The sequence below is a fragment of the Saccopteryx bilineata genome, chromosome 6, assembly GCF_036850765.1.
Source record: "Saccopteryx bilineata isolate mSacBil1 chromosome 6, mSacBil1_pri_phased_curated, whole genome shotgun sequence".
NCBI classification, from domain to species: Eukaryota; Metazoa; Chordata; class Mammalia; order Chiroptera; family Emballonuridae; genus Saccopteryx; species Saccopteryx bilineata.
Window position 1 is genome coordinate 150,369,096 of NC_089495.1, and position 24,043 is coordinate 150,393,138.

General features: G+C 40.7%; 1 protein-coding gene across 2 annotated transcripts in view; it reads left to right on the forward strand.

Moving 5' to 3' along the window:
• UBXN2A (UBX domain protein 2A) overlaps positions 1-21,895 on the forward strand; it is a 45,805-nt gene extending 23,910 nt beyond the window's left edge. The window contains exons 5-7 of one of the 2 annotated variants that reach the window (XM_066234685.1): positions 5,621-5,758; positions 6,636-6,794; positions 17,465-21,895. In XM_066234685.1, the coding sequence (XP_066090782.1) occupies positions 5,621-5,758; positions 6,636-6,794; positions 17,465-17,657 (490 nt within the window). In that variant the 3' untranslated portion in view covers positions 17,658-21,895. Of the gene's footprint in view, positions 1-5,620; positions 5,759-6,635; positions 6,795-11,381; positions 12,621-17,464 lie in introns of those variants that run through there. The other variant, XM_066234686.1, reaches the window with a different exon arrangement.
• Positions 21,896-24,043: the final 2,148 nt, after the last annotated feature.

The window sequence follows — 24,043 nt, forward strand, 5'->3', positions numbered from 1 at the left end:
TTGCTTCTGGTATCATATTTAAGAAACTGTCGTTTAATTCAAGGGCTTGAAGATTTACTCCTATGTTTTACTATAATTGTTTAAATTTTGATATGTGTCTCTGATTACTCTTTCAGGATAGATTGCTAATAAGAAAATAAATGAATTAAAAGCATGAACATTTTTTCAGCTATTGATGCTCATATTCATATCACTCCAAGAAGGATATACAGTATTAAATTTCTGTTCCATGACACTCTGTCCATAGCACATTTCTTTTCTTTTCTTTTTCTTTTTTTTTTTTGTATTTTTCTGAAGCTGGAAACGGGGAGAGACAGTCAGACAGACTCCCGCATGCGCCCGACCGGGATCCACCCGGCATGCCCACCAGGGGCGAGGCTCTGCCCACCAGGGGGTGATGCTCTGCCCCTCTGGGGCGTCGCTCTGCCGTGACCAGAGCCACTCTAGCGCCTGGGGCAGAGGCCAAGGAGCCATCCCCAGCGCCCGGGCCATCTTTGCTCCAATGGAGCCTCAGCTGTGGGAGGGGAAGAGAGAGACAGAGAGGAAGGAGAGGGGCAGGGGTGGAAAAGCAGATGGGCGTTTCTCCTGTGTGCCCTAGCCGGGAATCGAACCCGGGACCTCTGCATGCCAGGCCAACGCTCTACCACTGAGCCAACCGGCCAGGGCCATAGCGCATTTCTTTTATGTATAACATCAATTTACATTGCACCACAGTGCAAAGTACTGTTTTTGTTAGTTTTTAAAACAGCAGGATTGGCCTGACCTGTGGTGGTGCAGTGGATAAAGCGTCGACCTGGAAATGCTGAGGTCGCCGGTTCAAAACCCTGGGCTTGCCTGGTCAAGGCACATATGGGAGTTGATGCTTCCAGCTCCTCCCCCCCGTCTCTCTATCCTCTCTCTCTCTCTCCTCTCTAAAATGAATAAATAAATAAAAATAAAAAAATAAAAAAACAGCAGGATTGGTAGTGACCAATTTTTTGTTGTTGTTGTTGGGCCATCATCTTTAATCGTAGCTTGCACCCTGCGGGCAAGTAAAAACACACTGGGCTCCAAAACCCACTCATTCAGTGCTCACAAAGCTACTGACTTATCCGAGTTTCCTAGAATCAAAAGTTTCTAGCTTACCACACTTATTCACCTCTGTTCCCCATCTCCTTCCTTCTCCCTGCACAAACTCTGCACAAACTGGCTTCTCACTCAACACTCCGCCATCTTGGCTGCTTCTCTCAGTAGTGACGAATTTTTTTTTTCCTCTTTTTGTATTTTTCTGAAGTTGGAAACCGGGAGGCAGCCAGACAGACTCCTGCATGCACCGTGCCGCCCACCAGAGCCATCCTAGCACCTGAGGCAGAGGCCACAGAGCCATCCTCAGCGCCTGGGCCAACTTTGCTCCAGTGGAGCCTTGGCTGCGGGAGGGGAAGAGAGAGACAGAGAGGAAGGAGAGGGGGAGGGGTGGAGAAGCAGATGGGCACTTCTCCTATGTGCCCTGGCCGGGAATCGAACCCGGGACTCCTGCACTCCAGGCCGACGCTCTACCACTGAGCCAAACGGCCAGAGCTGGTAGTGACCAATTTTTTTTTTTTTTTTTTTTTTTTCTGAAGCTGGAAACAGGAAGAGACAGTCAGACAGACTCCCGCATGCGCCCGACCGGGATCCACCCGGCACGCCCACCAGGGGCGACGCTCTGTCCACCAGGGGGCGATGCTCTGCCCATCCTGGGCGTCGCCATGTTGCGACCCTCCTGGGTGTCGCCATGTTGCGACCAGAGCCACTCTAGCGCCTGGGGCAGAGGCCACAGAGCCATCCCCAGCGCCCGGGCCATCTTTGCTCCAATGGAGCCTTGGCTGCGGGAGGGGAAGAGAGAGACAGAGAGGAAGGCGCGGCGGAGGGGTGGAGAAGCAAATGGGCGCTTCTCCTATGTGCCCTGGCCGGGAATCGAACCCGGGTCCTCCGCACGCTAGGCCGACGCTCTACCGCTGAGCCAACCGGCCAGGGCAGTGACCAATTTTTAATGTATACATATACATCTCTGTATATATACATGTGTAATATATATACAGATTTCAGATTGCTTTATAATATATAATGTGATTAATTTTGAATCTTCAAAGTTACACAAAAGCTGCATAGTACAAAGAACTTTTTTCTAAAACCATTTGAGAGTAAGTTGCTAAAGTGATATTTCTATAAGCAAGGACATTTTCCTACATAACCACCATGCAACCTTGTATTGATATATTATTGCCATTTAATCCTCAGACTCTATTTAAGTTTCATTGTTTGTCTTAATATTATCCTTTAGCAGGGGTCCCCAAACTTTTTACAGAAGGGGCCAGTTCACTGTCCCTCAGACGGTTGGAGGGCCGCCACATACAGTGCTCCTCTCACTGACCACCAATGAAAGAGGTGCCCCTTCTGGAAGTGCGGCGGGGGGGGGGCCGGATAAATGGCCTCAGGGGGCCACATGCGGCCCGCGGGCCGTAGTTTGGGGATGCCTGCTTTATAGCAAAGACATCCAATTCAGAATCACAGGTTTCATTTAGATGTCATGTCTCTTTAGTCTCCTTCACAATGGAACAGTTGCTCAGTTCTCTTTGATTTTTTAATGACCTTAACACTTGAAGAGATTATAGAACCAAACTATATAGAATGTCTCATACTTCAGATTTCCTGAGTTTTGTCTTCATGATAAGATTAAGATTGCATATTATCAGTAGAAATATCACAGAAGTTATGCTATCCTGACTTTAATAATTTATTTTTGCTGTATTTATAGTTCTAACTCATGTATCGTGGATTCCTAAACACTGCGATTTCATTTCATCTGTTTTTGAACTTGATGTAAATGGAATGTGTTTATTTTTTGTGTCTATTCAGGTTACTTCTTTTGCATATTCATCCCTGTTGTTGTATATAGCTATTATTGACATGAATTCCAGAAGCAATATAAGAAAGATGGATAAATTTGATTTTATAAATATTAAAAGCACATATATCAAAAGACACTATATACAGTCTAACAATAAATACCAAGCTGAGCATGCTTGTTTCACATGTGTCATATAAATGGAGATTATACACAATTCTGACAAATCAGTAGGAAAATGTGGGAAAAAATATGTTTTGTATTTTTCTGAAGTTGGAAACGGGGAGGTATTCAGACAGACTCCCACATGCGCCTGACCGGGATCCACCTGGCACGCCCACCAGGGGGCGATTCTCTGCCCATCTGGGGTGTTGCTCTGTTGCAACCAGAGCCATTTTAGTGCCTGAGGCAGAGGCCACAGAGCCATCCTCAGCGCCCAGGCCAACTTTGCTCCAATGGAGCCTTGGCTGTGGTAGGGGAAGAGAGAGACAGAGAGGAAGGAGAGGGGGAGGGGTGGAGAAGCAGATGGGCGCTTCTCCTGTGTGCCCTGGCCGGGAATTGAACGAACCCAGGACTCCTGCACGCCAGGCCGACGCTCTACTACTGAGCCAACCGGCCAGGGCCGGAAAAAATATGTTTATATTATTTGATCTGCTTTATAACAATAATGGTGTGCATTTGGTAAAAATGAATGACATATATTGGTATGCTAAGACGAGAATATTTCAGTGGTATTTTGCTTTAAAAAAAAGCAGTTTGCAGAATACAGGATAGTGTGTGTAGATTGATACCATCCATGGCAAAATGCAGAGTTTTACCAGATGTGTAGAGAAAATCTAGGAGACACAATGTTATACTTTTTCATTAAAGTAAAAGTGCTATTATAAGGACCGAGTTTCAAGTTGATATGTATTTACATTTTTTAAGCCTTAGTTTTTTAGAACAAGCATGTATTACTCATAAATTTAAAAGTTGGAGGCCTTGGCCGGTTGGCTCAGTGGTAGAGTGTCGGCCTGGCGTGCAGAGGTCCCGGGTTTGATTCCCAGCCAGGGCACACAGGAGAGGCGCCCATCTGCTTCTCCACCTCTCCCCCTCTCTGTCTCTCTCTTCCCCTCCCGCAGAGAGGCTCCATTGGAGCAAGGATGGCCCGGGCGCTGGGGATGGCTCCTTGGCCTCTGCCCCAGGTGCTGGAGTGGCTCTGGTCGCAAAAGAGCGACGCCCTGGAGGGGCAGAGCATCGCCCCCTGGTGGGCAGAGTGTCACCCCCTGGTGGGCGTGCTGGGTGAATCCCGGTCGGGCACATGCGGAAGTCTGTCTGACTGTCTCTCCCCGTTTCCAGCTTCAGAAAAATACAAAAAAAAAAAAAAAATTTAAAAGTTGGAAGTATAACAGCCTGGCCTGTGAGGGCACAGTGGATAGAGCATCAACCTGGAATGCTGAGGTCACTGGTTCAAAAAACCCTGAGTTTGCCTAATCAAGGCACATATGACAGCAATCAGTGAAAAACTAAAGTGAAGCAACTATAAGTTGAACTTTTCATCCCCTGTCCCTGTAAAATCAGTAAATAAAATCTTAAGACAAATATTTGAAGTATGATAATATACAGAAAAGTACACAAATCATAAGTATATACTAAATAAATTTGTATCAGTTATCAGAAAAATAATTTTCTAAAAGGTTATCACAAAAGTCTTTAAATTTTGTTAAAATTTATAATTTGTTAAAAATTTTCCCATGTAACTTCATTGCTTCAAGTATATGCTGTAATATTATAAACTTTCAAGTTCCTTTAAAAGATCATAAGAAAAAATAATAATAAAAGGTCATAAGATTCAACAGATAACTGTCCACATCCTGCTGTGTCCCAGGATGTGCTCTTGGGAGCGTAATGTGTTTGAGTAAAGTGGTCAATGCTTTATCCACTGCGCCACCACAGGTTAGGCTTGAGTAAAATGGGAGAGATATTTGTGGTGTACTAGACAAAGCCCTAGACTGGGTTTAAATCCTGTGTTAACTTTAATCATCCTGTTAGGAAGATAAAATGTGAAAACAATTTTTAAAATTCACACATTTTATACTTTATTTGTCATTTCCAGAATAAATGTTTTCATTGAAAAATTGAAATGAGAGCTTGATTTTTCTAGTACATTTTAAGCCCTATTCAGACACCTATAAATATGATCGAATTGTTTAAATTTAGCAGCATATAGTCATCAAATATCTTATGACTTTAGTACTATTCTAGGTACTCCATAACTTTCTGAATAACTCAAGCTGTTCATGAATTTGTAGTCTTAAAAATTACTCTATATTGTTCCTCTTGATTTTTCTGGTATTCATACTATTTAACTTATTTCAAGTACACTCTTTTTTTATTGCAAAGCTTATTTGTCTTATTTCTATATATTTTTCAATTCTTTTTGCATATAGAATATGTTTTTCAGAGAAAGAAAAAACACTGGGATCTTTTTTTTTTTTTTTTAAATATCTGATTCTTTTTTTTTTAATTTTTTTTTTTTTTTACTTTATTTATTCATTTTTAGAGAGGAGAGAGAGACAGAGAGGGAGAGAGAGACAGAGAGAGAGAAGTGGGGAGGAGCTGGAAGCATCAACTCCCATATGTGCCTTGACCAGGCAAGCCCAGGGTTTCGAACCGGCGGCCTCAGCATTTCCAGGTCGACGCTTTATCCACTGCGCCACCACAGGCCAGGCAAAACACTGGGATCTTTATGACTTTGTTTCTTTCCCTTCTAAGGGAATTACCTTTAGAGTTACAGGGAACGTTTGATAAAGAGGAGGTGGATATTAAAGTTGAAGATAAGAAACATGAAGTGTGTATATCAACGAAGCCTGTGTTCCAGCCCTTCTCAGGACAGGGTCACAGACTGGGAAGGTGAGTAGGCTCATGACCTGTGCTTTCCGTTAGCAGAGATGTGACTAATACTCAGCCCATCGCTACTTTACCAGGTAGACCACAAATACAGAGCTTAGCATTTCTCTCACTGGAAATGAAATTTTTCACATTAGCTTTTATGAAGATTCCTTTAAGTCATATTTACCTTACTGTAAATTAACATACGTTGACACTACAATAAAAAAAAAATCTTGAAGACTTGTTTGATTTCATCAAACCAAAAGGGCCTGGCTTATTGAGGACATGTTTCTCTGTATATAAAATCAATAAATAAATTTGAAAAAAAGATCTAAATTTGAGGTAATAAAAATGAAAAAATGCCTGATAAAAGTTAGTATCAGTATCAGAACTTTGAATTATTTTCAAATTTTACAGTCTTTATTATATCTAATTATGCTTTATGATAATATGCAAAGAGGTTAGATGTGGAATCACTTTTATTTTTATGAACTCCCATTTATTATCAAGATCAGTAATTCACACATTTAAAATATCTGGATGTGATTTTCAGAATGATCAAAAAGCTTTGTTCCTTTTCACTTCTTTTAGAAAATTTAACCTGCAGTAGGTAAAGGTCAAGTCTGTATAATTTAAATATACTACTAACAATATGTTTTATGTGGCACTCTATAAGCTTACAAATTATTTGGATATGCATAGTATCATTATATATCAATAATCATATATAATGGACATAACTAATGTCTTTATGTTATTATTGAGGAAACAGCAGTGACTTACTAAAATCTTCCTAAAAGCTATACTTAATGTAAAATTTTTATAGTAGTTGTTTAATGATAAAGTTCTGCTTAATAAAGAAAACATGCATCTGACTTTGTTGTCTGAATTTTTGTAGTGCCACACCAAAAATTATTTCTAAAGCAAAAAATTTTGAAGTTGAGAAGAAAAATAATTTGTCTACTGTCACACTAAACTACCTGGAACCAATCACTAACATACAGATTTGGTTAGCGAGTGGGAAAAGGATTGTTCAAAAATTTAACATATCTCATAGGTGAGTCTTTTATTTAATTATTTGTCTAATTTTTTTCCTGATTCTAATTTTTATTTCTTCTATTAAGTTCGGTCAAGAGTTGTTTTAAGAACTAACCAAGAATCACCTGACTGGTGGCACAGTGGATAGAGCGTCGACCTGGGATGATGAGGTCCCAGGTTGGAAACACCAAGGTCGCTGGCTTGAGTGCAGGATCACCAGCTTGAGTGCAGGGTTGCTTGCCTGAGCCCAAGGTTACTGGCTTGAGCAAGGGGTCACTAGCTCACCTGGAGCCCTCAGCCAAGGCAAATATTAGGAAATAATCAGTGAACAACTACAGAGCCACAACAACAAGCTGATGCTTCTCGTCTCTCTCCCTTTCTGTCTGTCCATTCGTCCCTGTCTCTTGCTAAAAAAAAAATTTATCATTAGCATTATATGCATATCTTTGTTAACTGTAGAAAAAGAATGAAAATAGTCCTGGATGCTTGGCTCAGTGGTAGAGCATCAGCCTGGCATGTGGAAGTCCCAGGTTCAATTCCCAGCCAGGGCACACAGGAGAGGCACCCATCTACTTCTCCACCCTTCCCCCTCTCCTTTCTATCTCTTCCCCTCCTGCAGCCAAGGCTCCATTGGAGCAAAGTTGGCCCGTGTGCTGGCACCATAGCCTTCGCCTCAGGTGCTAGAATGGCTCCGGTTACAACGGAGCAGCAGCCCAGATGGGCAGAGCATCGCCTCCTGGTGGGCATGCCAGGTGGATCCCTGTCAGGAGCATGCAGGAGTCTGTCTTTGCTTCCCTGATTCTCACTTCAGAAAAAATACAAAAAAAGAAAAGAATGAACGTACTGGCCTGACCTGTGGTGGCGCAGTGGATAAAGCGTCGACCTGGAAATGCTGAGGTCACTGGTTTGAAACCCTGGGCTTGCCTGGTCAAGACACATATGGGAGTTGATGCTTCCAGCTCCTCCCCCCCTTCTCTCTCTCTCTGTCTCTCCTCTCTCTCTCTCTCCCTCTGTCTCTCCCTCTCCTCTCTAAAATGAATAAATAAAAAGAAAAAGAAAAGAAAATGAATTAAAAAAAAGAATGAAAGTACTGCAAAGTATTGAAAGAAATTAAAGTCCATTTAAATCCATCACCCAGAGATAATCACTATTATCAGTTTAATGGATGTTTCCAATCTTTTAGGTCTTAAATTATTTTTCATTTCAATTAAAGATAGGAACATATTGTATATTGGTTTCCTTCTTTATTTAAAAGCACTTAAAATTTTTGAGACGGAAATATTATACAGATAATCAAAAATATATATGCATAGTTAAAATAGTAACAAAACAAACACATGTACCACTTAGCTCAAAACATACACAAATATACCTATGTGCATTTCCCTGATCATATCTCTTCCCTTCTGTGCAAGAGATAAACTTTGTTTTAAATTTTTGTTAATCATTTTTTACTTTTATTCAGTTGTACCGTGTCTATAGGTATCCCTAAAAAAAGAGTTGTTTTGTTCATTTTCAAATAACTGGTTTAAATATTAAAACAACCATAACCATACCGAAAAGTTTCAAGAACAGTATAAGAACTGTTCTAACTATTTAAGACTAAGTCGCCAATCTGATGATCCATCACCCAAAATACTTTATTTCCTATGAACAAGAACATTTTTCCACATAACTACAATCCATCCATCTTTAGATGGGAATTTAACATTGATACACTTCTACCAACTAATAGTCACCCATTCAATGTTTGCCATTTAATCAGGTGTCATCTTTATTCCCCAGCCCATTCAGAATCACACATTGCATTAGTCGTCATGTCTCAATTTGAAATATAGTTTCTCAGTGTTTCATTGCTTTTCATAACCTCAACAGTTTTTAAAATTACAGGCTAATTTTGTTTTAATTTGATGGTTTCTCGTGATTATATTTAGATCACTACTTTTGGCAGGACTATCAGAGAAATGATACTTTCTATGTTTCTTGGCATTCTATCAGATAGCATCATTCACATTTTGCCCCATTGTGATGATGTTAAATTTGTTCACTTGATTAAAATGGTATCTGCAAAAAAGGCAAAAGAAAAAATAAATAAATAAAATAATAAATAAATAAAATGGTATCTGCCAAGCTCTTACACTGTTTTTTTTTTTCTCTTTGTAAGTAGTATATATTTATGGGGAAGAAGTTTGAAGTTGCATAATTATCATGTTTTTCCTAATATATCAAATTTATTCATTTATTTATTTACATCTGTGTCTACTCATGGTTTCCTATTTTATGCAATGGGTTATATACAATCTTACCAACAGAGTCTTAGATTGTCCCAGATATAGTCAGTGGGACCGCCTTTAAACTTTTGACATGGTCATTCTTTGAGCATTTCTTTATTTTCTGGCACAAAATAAATTTTCAGGTTTGTTCTATACTTTTCCTAAGAAGCCCTGGTCCTGTTTCTTGCACGGTGGTGTTGAGAAAGCCAGGTTCTGGGTATGCGGGATTCTTACTGCTTATTTCAATGCCCAGGCCCTCTGAGTGAACAGAGCTACAGGTATATACTCACACATGAATGTATGTGCACATATATACACACACATGTGCACATACATTTACATCTGTATCATTATATCTTTGTTTATCAAAATCCATGATTTCACATACATACCTCCAACTTCAATCTACCACCACCACAGGGTTTATTCTAGTTTTCCCCTTCCCATATTTGTAATTTCTCCCACAGTGAGAAAAGCCTGGCTGCAATTATTCTTCGCATATTTATTTATTAGTCATTTCTCCTGTATGTAACCCATCTCCTTTACCTACTGTTGCCTCCTCCCCCACGTGGAAGCCTCTTCACAGGGTTTAACTCTCCCTGTTGAGTTCTCACATAGCTTCCCTTCCCTTCCTGCTGGGTCTCTTGACACATAAGCCCCGTGCCAATGACCTCTTCCCCCTCTCAGGCTCTGAAACTGTGTCTCCCTCCTCCCGGTGTTCCCAACACTCTCCCCACCCTCTGGTTCCACTGCACTGCACTTGGCCACTCCTCTGCGTGAGCTCGTTTTCTGCTGGCAACAGCCTGCTCTATGCCTCTGCTCCTCCTACCCCTCAATTTGCATAGGGCTCCACCCCTTAATTTGCATACAACCCTACCCTACTTGGCCTCTGACACCCTGCACTGGACTGCTCTTCTCTGTGGACACTCACCTAACCTTCCTTTGCTCTAGTACACCACCACCACCACCCAACAACGCCCCCTTCCCTCCCCCCTGCCTCACCACGCCTTTGCACGGACACCCTCCTCCTGCTGCTCTGCTGACAGCCTGCAGGGGAGGCAGGGGCAGCTTTCCTGTCATGTGCCTTCTTCACCTTACTTGGACTTTGGTTCCCTGTTCTGGGCCACCACAGCCCCTTCTCACTTCTGACTGGGGGCTTCTGTGTTTAGCCCTATTAATGTGACTCAGACTGAGTTACTCACTGGGAAAAGAGAAAGGCAGTTTTGAATGGAATCATACTTAATGGATTCCGCTAAACTTTTTTTTCATTTGTTCAATATTATGTTTTGGAGACTGCACCCATGTTGATATGTATAGCTGTAGCTCATTCATTTTCATTACTGTACTATAATCCTTTATATGACTATAATTATCTGTTCTATTTTTACTGGTAATGGTCCAGGCTCATGTTTGTTTGTATGGAGGTATCAGTTAGCATTGCTCAGTAAAGAGTCACAAATATCTCATGGCATAGAACATTAAGTATTTATTTCTCATGTGTCAAGTGTTGTGACTTTGCTGATCTCAGCAGGGCTCATCCATACATCTCCAGGTCATCCATGGGAGCTCTGATATTACTAAAGGTCTGTGAGTGAATCACAAACTACCTGCCTGTGCGGATCTGATAGCGAGGGCACGGGCACAAGAGGGCAAGTTGCACTAAGCAAGCATTTACTTGTATTACTGTATTAAGATCCCAGGTCAACAGCAAAGTGTTGTTTATTGCACTGTGTATGGAAAAGACTATCCTTTCTTGACCCAATTACTGTGGCATCTTTTTGTAAATCAAATGATCTGTTCTAGACTCTTCATTCTGTTTGGTCTGTCTATCTCTCCTTTTGCCAACTCTACATTGTCATTATTGTCACTATATTATCAATTAATTATTGATTTTTCTTAACGTTTATTTTATCAGTTACATAGAGTTGTGCTAAAATCCCCAGCTGTGACTGTAGATTTGTCTATTTTTTCTTTCTGTCAACACTCACTTTATATATGTTAAAACTATATAATTAGGTTTGTACAGAGATAAAATTGCTGTGTGTGTTTTTATTAGTTGACCTCTTTAGCACTAAGAAATGTTGCTTTTTGTCCGTAATAATTTTATGTTGACATTTACTTTGCCTGTTGTTAATGTAGCCACAGCAGCTTCCTTAAGATTAGTGCTTGCTTGGTATATCTTTCTCCTTCCTTTTAATTGTAACTTACCTACATATTGATCATATTTATCGGTATCTGTATATTTAAAAGTGTTTCTTGTAAATAGTTATTTGAATATGGTTTATATATCTAGGCTAGGCTAACAGTCTTTTTTGGTTTTGTTTTGTTTTTAGCTACAATCTACTGAGTGCTTTCTATCTGTTTGGCTATCTCCACAACATTTCACTTACTGTATTTACGCATGTATAAGATGCACCCTTTTTCGAAAACTTTGGGGTCTAAAAACTGGGTGCGTCTTACACAGTGGTTGCGGCATTTCAAATGCCATAGTGGAGCTGAGGACGAGGCAACATATGAAGAGGATGATTTGTCATCAGACACAGATGAGGACAAGCTAATGAATGGGAGTTTTGACAGTGATCAGGAGTTGTATGAATTTTATGATGAATAAAACTTGAGCCTGACCAGGCAGTGGCACACTGGATAGAGAATCGGACTGGGATGCCTAGGACCCAGGTTCGAGACCCCAAGGTCGCCAGCTTGAGCAGTCTGCTGAAGGCCCACGGTCAAGGCACATATGAGAAAGCAATCAATGAACAACTAAGGTGTCGCAACGAAAAACTAATGATTGATGCTTCTCATCTCTCTCTGTTCCTCTCTATCCCTAACTATCCCTCTCTCTGACTCTCTTTGTCTCTGAAAAAAGAAAAAAATAGGCCTGACCTGTGGTGGCTCAGTGGATAAAGTGTCAACCTGGAAATGCTGAGGTCGCCAGTTCGAAACCCTGGGTTTGCCTGGTCAAGGCACATATGGGAGTTGATGCTTCCAGCTCCTCCCCCCCTTCTCTCTCTCTGTCTCTCCTCCCTCTCTCTCTCTCTCTCTCTGTCTCCCCCTCTCCTCTCTAAAATGAATAAATAATAATAATAAAATAAAATAAAACTTGAGTTCAATAACTTTATGTAATACATTTTTTTTCAAATTTCACACCCCAAAATTAAGGTGCGTCTTATACATGGGGAAATAACGGTATATTATTTTCTTTTTTTTTCTTTTTTTTGACAAGAGTCAGAGAGAGGGATGGATAGGGACAGACAGGAAGGGAGAGAGATGAGAAGCATTAATTCTTCCTTGCAGGTCCTTAATTGTTCATTGATTGCTTTCTCATATGTGCCTTGACCAGGGAGCTACAGCAGAGAAAGTGACCCCTTGCTCAAGCCAGTGACCTTGGGCTTCAAGCCAGCAACCTTTGGGCTCAAGACAGTGACCATGGGGTCATGTCTATAATCCTACACTCAAGCCAGCGACCCTGCACTCAAGCTGGTGAGCCCACAATCAATCCGGCAACCTTGGGGTCTCAAACCTGAGTCTTCCATGTCCCAGTTTGACACGCTATCTACTGCACCACCACCTGGTCAGGCTCACTTATATTATTTTTTTTTTAATTTATTTATTCATTTTATAGAGGAGAGGGAGAGACAGAAAGAGAGAAGGGGGGGAGGAGCTGGAAGCATCAACTCCCATATGTGCCTTGACCAGGCAAGCCCAGGGTTTCGAACCGGCAACCTCAGCATTTCCAGGTTGACTCTTTATCCACTGCGCCACCACAGGTCAGGCCCACTTATATTATTTCTAAATGTCAAAACTATCCCAGACAGCTAGAATCAGAACTGATTATCATAATAATAGACGAAGCATGTGTTTAAAATAGTTCCCTGAAATGTTTTGTGATACAAATTTTTTTCAAATGAAAGGAGGGCACACTAAAATGTGGAAAACAGAAGGGAGGATTTGTTATTCCTGTCCAAGTTTGTTTCTTTTTAGGGAAATAAAATATTTTAACCACACTTCTTTGCCTAGAAAAATACTTTTGATATTTCGAGTAACAGGTACCCACCTAGATTATTTTCACCAAATGATTAAAGCATTTAAAAAACCTTGATTGGCCTGACCTGTGGTGGCACAGTAGATAGTGTCATCCTGGAATGCTGAGATCACCGGTTCAAAACCCTGAGCTTGCCAGGTCAAGGCACATACAGAAAGCAATTGATCAGCCCTGGTAGAGTGTCGACCCGGTGTGTGGATGTCCTGGATTCAATTCCCAGCGAGGGCACACAGGAGAAGCGGGCGCTTCTCCACCCTTCCCCCTCTCTTCTCCTTTCTCTGTCTCTCTCTTCCCCTCCAGCAGCCAAGGCTCCATTGGAGCAAAGTTGGCCTGGGTGCTGAGGACGGCTCCATGTCCGACGGCTCCATGGCCTCTGCCTCAGGTGCTAGAATGGCTCCGGTTGCAACAGAGCAGCAGCCCAAATGGGCAGAGCATCGCCCCCTGGTGAGCATGCCAGGTGGATCCCGGTCAGGCGCATGCAGGAGTCTTTCTCTGCTTTCCTGCTTCTCACTTCAGAAAAAATACAAAAAAAAAAGCAATTAGTCAATGAACAACTAAAGTGAAGCAACTATGAGATGACACTTCTTGTTCCCTCTCTCTCCTTTCTCTGTTAAATCAATAAACAAAATCTTTCTAAAAATTTTTAAATAAAAAACTTTGGCCAACTGTACAGTGTTTAATCCATAGAGTAGCCTGAACTAGTTGGGTTCAAGGCTGTCATCTTGCTCTTTGGTTTTTCTTCTTTTTTTTTTTTTGTATTTTTCCGAAGCTGGAAATGGGGAGGCAGTCAGACAGACTCCCGCATGCGCCCGACCGGGATCCACCTGGCACGCCCACCAGGGGGCGATGCTCTGCCCATCCGGGGCATTGCTCTGTCACGACCAGAGCCACTCTAGCACCTGGGGCAGAGGCCACAGAGCCATCCCCAGCGCCCGGGCCATCCCTTGCTCCAATGGAGCCTCAGCTGCGGGAGGGGAAGAGAGAGACAAAGAGGAAGGAGAGGGGGAGGGGTGGAGAAGCAGATGGGCGCTTCTCCTGTGTGCCCTGACCGGGAATCGAACCCGGGACCCCTTGCACGCCAGGCCGACGCTCTACCACTGAGCCAACTGGCCAGCGCGCTCTTTGGTTTTTCTTTATTTACCCCATGTCTTTTTATTCTTTATTCCTTCTTTCTTGCTTCCTTTTGAGCTTAACAAGTATTATTTTAATCTTCTTACAGCTTTTAAGATTTGCTTTTTTTCATCTTAATGTGATTATAGAGATCACAATATACATTTGTAATTTTTACTATACAGTTCCTTTAATCTTTACTATTTTATATTTATGTTGTTTGCCACAAAGTTTAGCCTTTAATTGTTCAATTTTTTTTTTCAATCAAGTGAGAGGCAGGGAGGCGGAGAGACAGACTCCTGCATGCGTCCCAACCAGGATCTACCTGGCAACCCAAGTCTGGGGCTAATGTTCTGCCCATCTGGGTCCGCTGCTCTGTTGCTTGGTAACTTAGCTATTTTAGCGCCTGAGGCGGGCCGTGGAGCCATCTTCAGCACCGGGGGCTAACTTGCTCATTTGAACCATGGCTGCAGAAAGGGAAAGTAGAAGTGGGGAGCAGATAGTTGTTTCTCTTGTGTGCCCTGACTGCGAATCAAACCTGAGACTTCCATAAGCCAGGCCAATGCTCTACTGCTGAGCCAACCAGCCAGGGCCCAGTTGTTCAATTTTTGGTACCCAAATAAATACACAGGGCCATGTCCTAGACATTTTTGGTAACTGCACAGGTTAATAGAGTGGCAGTTCATGATTTTTAGTGAACTGATTGAATGAGAGAATTTTATCTTTCTTGCTATGCTGTATTTAATTCTGAATTGCACATTTTTTCACATTTTAGCATCTCTGAAATGGGGATGCATCTATTTTTGGCCATATGGCAATCATGTCAGAATTGTCTTTGCTCTAATGTCTGCTTCAAAACATGCAGAACAAGTGTCAGCTGAACAAAAGCATCCCAGAGACAGTAACAGAGCACCTTGTAAAAGAAGCTCCATATCACAGCACACCTGATGTCTCAGAGGGTGGGTGTTATGTGGAAAACATGTATAGAACTACCAAATCCAACATGAGTCAGAGGGTCCAAGTCTAATAATGTTCAAATGGATTGACAACCATTTTCTTCTATTTCTATTATGGAAGCACATGAGTGATTTGATCAATGTTTGTATGATTAATTTCATACTTATTAAGTTCTCTTTTAATAAGTATAAAATAAAAATTCTATGTGTTCAGAAAATATTTTCCGTAATCCTGGATTTTTAATACGTAAAAGGATGTGTTTTAAAGTCAATGTCATCTTAGCTTTGGTGAACTGCATACGCGCTCTCCCTCTAAATATACACACTTTCTTCGGTGAACAGAACTCTGAGCTACCTTCAAGACTGCAATGATTATTTTCTATAGAGGTCGTTATACTAACTTAGATTCTGTCTGCACCGAGTAAGGATTTTCCTGACTGGAGTTGAAGCACAGCATGACTTGGTATTTAAGAGAAATCAGTGTCTGTCTGTGTAGAATTCCTAGTTGGACCATTTTTGTTCCATTCAGAGCTAGATATGTAGATATGTAAACTTTTGATGATAGAAACTCTGAGATCTATACAAAAGCAAAGAGAAGATACTGATCTATCCCTTAGTTTTCACTGACCTATTTTTGAGTAAATCCCAGACTTCACATAGTTTATATGTAAATATTTCAGTAGGTATCTTTAAAAAATAAGTACAGTGGGTCCTCATCTCTTGCGAGGCTTAGGTTCCAGAACCCCTGCGATAGGTGAAAATCCGCAGAGTAGCAGTCTTATATTTATTTTATTATTTATATATATTTTAAGACTTTATAAACCCTCCCCACACTCATAAACTTTTTCAATTTTTTAGGCTGGAAAATGCATATTTTACTGCAAAAATAATTAAAATAAATATATAAAAATACCTATATACCGCAAAATCCCACGATATAGCAAAAAATCAGTGATACAAAATTAAATATATATAATTTAAAAATCTGCAATACAGTGAGACCTTGAAAAGTAAACCGCAATATGGCGAGGGACGTCTGTACTCTTTAAAAAGTTAACCATGGCCCTGGCCAGTTGGTTCAGTGGTAGAGCATCGGCCTGGCGTGCAGGAGTCCTGGGTTCGATTCCCGGCCAGAGCACACAGGAGAGGCGCCCATCTGCTTCTCCACCCCTCCCCCTCTCCTTCCTCTCTGTCTCTCTCTTCCCCTCCCGCAGCCAGGGCTCCACTGGAGCAAGGTATGCCTGGGCGCTGAGGATGGCTCTGTGGCCTCTGCCTCAGGCGCTATAATGGCTCTGATTGCGGCAGAGCATCGCCCCCTGGTGGGCAAGCTGGGTAGATCCCGGTCGGGCGCATGCGGGAGTCTGTCTGACTGCCTCCCCGTTTCCAGCTTCGGAAAAAAAAAAAATAAAAAATAAAAAAAAAAAAGTTAACCATAGCCTGACCTGTGGTGGCTCAGTGGATAAAGCGTTGATCTGGAATGCTGAGGTCACCGGTTCAAAACTCTGGGCTTGCCTGGTCAAGGCATATATGGTGATTGATGCTTCCTGCTCCTCCTCCCTTTCTCTCTCTCTCTCTCTCTCTCTCTCTCTCTCTCTCTCCTCTCTAAAATGAATAAAATAAATAAATAAAAATTAGCCTGACCTGTGGTGGCGCAGTGGGTAAAGCTTTGACGTGGAAATGCTGAGGTCGCTGGTTCGAAACCCTGGGCTTGCCTGGTCAAGGCACATATGGGAGTTGATGCTTCCAGCTCCTCCCCCCTTCTCTCCTCTGTCTCTCTCCTCTCTCTCTCTCTCTCTCTCTCTCTCTTTCTCTCCTCTCTAAAATGAATAAAAAAATTTTTAAAAATAAATAAATAAAAATTAAAAAAAAAAAAGTTAACCATAATAGGCCTGACCTGTGGTGGCGCGGTGGATAGAGCGTTGGTCTGGAGCACAGAGGTCACCAGTTCGAGGCCCGGGGCTAGCCCAGTCAGTCAAGACACCTACGACAAGCAATCAGTGAACAACTAAAGTGAAGCAGCTATGAGCTGAAACTGCTTGTCCCTACCTCCTCTGTAAAATCAATAAGTAAAGTATTTAAAAAGAAATTTTTTTAGAAAACCATAATGCTCTTGTCACACCTAAGATAATAGTAATTTCTTACTATCACCAAGGGTCAAAGTTTAAAAGATAGCCCAAATGATCAGTTCTGTCATTATAATTTGATATCCTATATATTAACACAGTTAGATAACTTCACAATTTACTACTTTAAATGAGCTAATTCAAATTTTCATAAAAGTATATTAACAGTTTGTGCTATTTTACAGGATAAGCCACATCAAGGATTTCATTGAAAAATACCAAGGATCTCAAAGCAGTCCTCCATTTTCCCTGGCAACAGCCCTTCCTTTCCTCAGATTGCTGGATGAAACACTCACATTGGAAGAAGCAGATTTACAGAATGCTGTAATCATTCAGAGACTCCAAAAAACCACTGAACCTTTTAGAGAATTCTCATAGCATTGATTACTGAAACACTAAGTGGAAAGTTTGCAGAGAACTGATGATTATTAGTGGACATGCAAACCAGAATAGGAGAAGTCAGGTTTGCTGGACTTTTGGTTCAAGTGCTATTTAACTCCCTCCAGATGAGAAGATTTTTAAGTAAGTACAAGCTAGGAGAGTAAACAATGACTGGAAACTGTATTTACTGCACTGTCTCCCAAAGGCTACTCAGAAAAATATATTTTCAAATACCAACTATTCAATGTAAGATATATTAAATAACTATCATTTGGTATCTTAATCTGGTATAAATTAACAAATATGTTCCCAGTTTCATTAATTTAAACATTCTCAAACAGCAGTGATTGATTTTAAAGTTAGCTATCTCAGCATTTTTAAATAGCAATACAGTAAAAATTATACATGACAGGATAAAAGCATCAATGTAATTATTTTATACCTGAGATACAATCAAAAGGCTGGAAGGAAATACTTTCACAACTGTTATACCTAAACCTCAAAGTGTTCTCAGTTTGCATTCGCTAATGGCAAATACACTCAAATACCATTTGGCAATAGTATCTAAGATGTATTTTCATATAAGAATAAAATTGTGTAGCTTAGTATAATGTTAGTATTAACCTGCCTACTCACATTTCAACATTTGCAAGAAGTGTGATTTTTAAAAAAATTTTCTCTCCAGGAACCCCCGTTCATCTCCTATTTTATTTTCTTTCAAAAATTAGGTACTGGTTCTTGGCTAACATTTGGAGTAAGCCATTCATTTGAGACTACTTAGTTAGACTCTAAAGTTGTGTTGTCACATTGCTAATTAATATTTTTAAATGCATCATGTAATATATGGTTTTCTATTCCATACATTAGGGACAACCTGTATATACATTAAAGAATGATTACATTCTGACATCACCAAGGAAAACATGCTTTATTTCTTAAACTTTAAAACTGGTTAGACTTCAATATTTTACTGTCAGATTACATACCCATGCCCAAAATTAAGTTTATGGAGCAGTTTTGCAAATGATCTATGGAATCATATTTAAAGTGAAATATATACTGAGTGTGCCAAGGAACCAACTAGCTGTGTCAGAAGTAATGTTTGGCCCTGGCCAGTTGGCTCAGCGGTAGAGCGTCAGCCCAGCATGTGGAAGTCCCAGGTTCAATTCCCAGTCAGGGCACACAGGAGAAACACCATTGGCTTCTCCACCCCTCCCCCATTCTCTTCTCTCGCTCTTTCTCTCTCTTCCTTTACTACAGCCATGGCTTGACTGGTTCAAGCAAGTTGGCCCCTGGCACTGAGTATGGCCCCATAGCCTTGCCTCAGGCACTAAAATAGCTCTGTTGCCGAGAAACAGAGCATCAGGCCCAAATGTGGGTTGCCAGGTGGACTAGTAGATCCCGGTCAGGGTGCATGCAGGAGTCTATCTCTGCTTCCCTGCCTTTCACTTAATAAAAATAAATAAAAAGAAGTAATGTTCACAGGGCACTGGATACATGCTAAAAAGAGCAATCCTCAAACTTCTTGGTCTCAAGACCTTTTATTTATGTGAATTATATTAAAAATTAAAAGCTATAAAATATTTATTCATTTAAATATAATAAACTAGTTAATATAAACATTTTTATGAAAAATGCATTTTCTAAAACAAAGTTTTAGTAGAAAAGTGGCATTGGATTCTATTTTTTGCAAATGTCTTTCCTGTCTGATTTAAAGAAAACAGGTGGAATTTTGTATCTGCTTCTACATTCAATCTGTTGTGATATCACACATCATGTAGCTTCTAGTAAATGTCACTGTACATTCATGAGAAAATGAACAGAGCAAATAATGTCTTAGTAGGATTATGAAAATAGCTTTGACCTTGCAGACCCTCCAAAGAGCCATTCTTCTAAAACAATGATTTGCTGTGATTCTCAAGTCTTAGTGTAAGCCTCAGTTGGGAAGCTTTTCAGAATGCCTTTTCCTGCCACTTGCCATGCACATTCGGATTCATCGTATCTGGAATGAGTCCCAGATCGCTGCATTTTTCATCTCATTTGATTCTTAGGTGTGTAGTGTAAGAATGGGTCTTGAGCAAATCCTCCTGCATAAAGGCTTCCACCCTAAAAAAATAAGCCCTGCATGCCTCACCATGGACAGTGGAAGATCCTCCAGTGAAATGGGCTGCTAGTCCTCTAAGTTTTATCTTTGTCCCTCACAGTTCGTTCTTAGACTGTTCCCTTTTAACCGTGAACTAATGATCATGGCATAACCCTATACTTGCTCTTCTAGAAGCATAGCTGAGACAAAGCTGGAACAATTTAATAAGATTTTCATTAAAGGCTCAGAAATTATAAAAGGGAAGTACACAGATAACGAGATGGCCTGTTTTATAAAATATATCTTCTGTTTGAAGTCCATTCAAGGAATGCTTTTTTTAAATTGATTTTTAGAGAGAAAGCGGAGGGAGAGAGAGAGAAGCATTCATTTGTTGTTCCACTTAGTTGCGCATTCATCAGTTGCTTGCCCTATGTGCTGTGGCCCAGGGTCAAACCCGCAACCTTGACGTTTGGGGACAATGCTCTAACTGAGCTAATGAGCCAGGCAAGAATGCTTTCTTTCCTAGCTCCCAGCTTTCTACATGGTAGAGGCCTGTCTTTTCATTAGGAAGAGAGGGAGGACAAAGGAAAACCTTTTCCTTTTGTTATTTACTCAGAAATGAACAGATATATAATACAAAAATTGTCAGTAATGTTTATAGCTGTGGTAAAGCCCTCTCTAGTGAAACAAAAATAATGGCATTCTGTAAAATATTGAGGAAACAGTAAAATCAATGAACCTCTCTTTCAGTTATAAAATAACATAAGATGATTATTAATATATCTTCAAGAGTATGTAAGAAAATGTTTCATATAGGCCTATCAGTTTATGTTTTATTTGTATAACTATAGTCATGTGATTCTCCATATATTCCTATAAAGGGGCCTTTCATTGGGAATAGTCTTGTACCTATAAAAAAGCCTCCTATGTGGATTTTCCAGTTTATAATTATTTAGCCAGAAGACACATTGGAGGTTTTCTTGTGTGTCCATGTACAATATACCCCAGTGATAAGTTCCTATAGGGAAAGACCTGTCACCAGCAATAATCTTCATTTTTGTAACTAAAATTGTCACTAATGTGAATAATATACTCAGAGGTTTTCTAAAATGAGAATTATCTGATAAAGTTTTTTAATAATAAAGAATTATCTGAAAGTTTCAAATGTAAAATTGTTTATTAACTGTGTAGAACTTAGAAAACATAAACTGAATTATCAAGGGAAGGCAAACTGGAAAATAAGCATCTTAGGTGTGGAATATAGTTTGTCCTAAGTAGTTTCAAAACTGTGGTCAGTTTCTTGAAAAAAATCATTGTTAGGGCTGACATATAGAAGTACATTTATAATTTTGCAAATCCTAATTTATTGGTTCAATTACTATGCATTATCCAGGTCATAAAAGTGGTCTAATTTATTTTATATACTTCTCTCATTCAGAATACATTTTTTTTTTAATTTTTTTTTTAATTTTTTTTTTATTTATTCATTTTAGAGAGGAGAGGGAGAGACAGAGAGAGAGAGAGAGAGGAGAGACAGAGAGAGAGAAGGGGGAGGAGCTGGAAGCATCAACTCCCATATGTGCCTTGACCAGGCAAGCCCAGGGTTTCGAACCGGCGACCTCAGCATTTCCAGGTCGACGCTTTATCCACTGCGCCACCACAGGTCAGGCTCATTCAGAATACATTTTATTACATTTCATTGTGTTGAAAATATGGTCTGTATACATCTTTAGTGCCTTAAAGTATGATACTTTGAAAACAATCTTTTGCTAATGGTTAAAGAACTAATGTCTTAAGGATGAGATACGATTCATTAAAATGATCTGTAAAATAATTTATACTTGTTTGTTATAAAATAGTTACACATAGGTATATTTGTCAATTTTATTTGGCAAACTCATTCAGTTTGAAAATCCACAAATATTTATTAGGTGCTTTCTGTTTTCCAGGTACTTTAACCAATGTTTCTTTCACTTAATACTTAAAAATGTTAAAAATGTGATTTTTTAATACTAACTCAATGGTTGTGTTTAGTTTTTAAATCATCCTTTATATCCTGGTTGAACAAGCATGAAGACTCCTTGGTAGGGTTTACTTCTTGTTCTTTCCCTAAGTACAAGCCATTTAATTAAAAAATTGTTCATCACCATAAGTCTTTAAATAGCAGTGGTTTATTCAGTAGAGTAATATTTGAGTCTTTGTTTGTGTTAAATGTATTTTTGCACAGATAATTAATATACATTGTAGAAAATTATAAAATGCAGATATGCTTAAATGATCTTTAAGTCACCTACAGTATTATTTCATCATTCAAAGATAAACACTGATAACATTTTGTTGTACATCCTTTCAGATAGATTTAAGTGTATCAATCTTTAGTTTTGTTTTAATTAAAAAGCAGGCTTTTGGGTGATTGTTACCTTGCTGTTTATTGAAATCTAATATATCTGTCTTTAACTAAAAATTGCATTAGGAACAGACCATTACTTTTTTTTTTTTTTTTTTTTTTTTTGCATTTTTCTGAAGCTGGAAACAGGGAGAGACAGTCAGACAGACTCCCGCATGCGCCCGACCGGGATCCACCCGGCACGCCCACCAGGGGGCGATGCTCTGCCCATCCTGGGCGTCGCCATGTTGCAACCCTCCTGGGTGTCGCCATGTTGCGACCAGAGCCACTCTAGCACCTGGGGCAGAGGCCACAGAGCCATCCCCAGCGCCCGGGCCATCTTTGCTCCAATGGAGCCTTGGCTGCGGGAGGGGAAGAGAGAGACAGAGAGGAAGGCGCGGCGGAGGGGTGGAGAAGCAAATGGGCGCTTCTCCTATGTGCCCTGGCCGGGAATCGAACCCGGGTCCTCCGCACGCTAGGCCGACGCTCTACCGCTGAGCCAACCGGCCAGGGCGGAACAGACCATTACTTTTTGAGAGAGGCAGGGAGAGAGAGTCAGGAACATCGAGCTGCTCCTGTGTGTGCCCTGACTGGGCATCGAACCAGCAACTTACGTGCTCTAGGAGGATGTGCCAATCAACTAAACTGTCTGGCCAGGGCGTTTTTTTTTAATTTGTTGATTAGTTTTTAGAGAGACAGAAAGAGGAAAAGTGAGTGGGGGTAGAGGGAAGGTAAACATTCATTTGTTGTTCCACTCAGTCGTGCATTCATTGGTTGCTTCCCACGTGTGCCCTGACCAGGATCAAACCCATGACCTTGTTGTTTCAGGATGATGCTCTTTTTTTTTTTTATTTTTATTTTTTTTTTTATTTTATTTTATTCTTTTTTTTTTTTTTTAGAGAGGAGAGAGAGAGAGAGAGACAGAGAGGAGAGAGAGACAGGGGGGAGGAGCTGGAAGCATCAACTCCCATATGTGCCTTGACCAGGCAAGCCCAGGGTTTCAAACCGGCGACCTCAGCATTTCCAGGTCGACGCTTTATCCACTGTACCACCACAGGTCAGGCCCAGGATGATGCTCTTAACCCAATGATCTAGGCAACATTCTATTACTTTAAGTAAAAGAATAGCTGTTAGGAACAAATGCCTTTCCTTCCTTCCTTTCTTCCTTTCTTCATTCCCTTCCTTCCCTTCCTTCCTTTCCTTCCCTTTCTTTCCTTTCTTTTTTTTTTTTTTTTTTTTGTATTTTTCCAAAGCGAGAAGCAGGGGGAGGCAGACAGACTCCGCATGTGCCTGACCAGGATCCACCCGGCATGCCCACTAGGGGGGCGATGCTTTGCCCATCTGGGGCATTGCTCCACTGTAATCAGAGCCATTCTAGTGCCTGAGGCGGAGGCCATGGAGCCATTCTCAGCGCCCGGGCCAACTTTGCTCCAGTGGAGGCTTGGCTGCAGGAAGGGAAGAGAGAGAGAGAGAGAGAGAAAGGAGAGGGGGAAGGGTGGAGAAGCAGATGGGCACGTCTCCTGTGTGCCCTGGCTGGGAATTAAACCCAGGACTTCCACACGCCAGGCCAATGCTCTACCGCTGAGTCAACCAGCCAGGGCATGCCTTTTCTATTCATTATATATTTGTACCAAAAAAAAAAAACCCACGAAGGCATTTTTCCTTTTTACTCGCTTCAAAATTAAAGTTATGGAAGTATATGCAGCAAAGTACAAATACTGGGAATGAATTGTTTCTAGACCTTCTAAAAATGCATATAAATGATGTAATTGAAGGTAGATTGATTATGCAGCCTCACCTGTGGTGGTGCAGTGTAAAGCATCAACCTGGAACGCTCTGGTTGCCGGTTTAAAACCCTAGGCTTGCCTGATCAAAGCACATATGGGAGTTGATGCTTCCTTCTCTCTTTTTCTC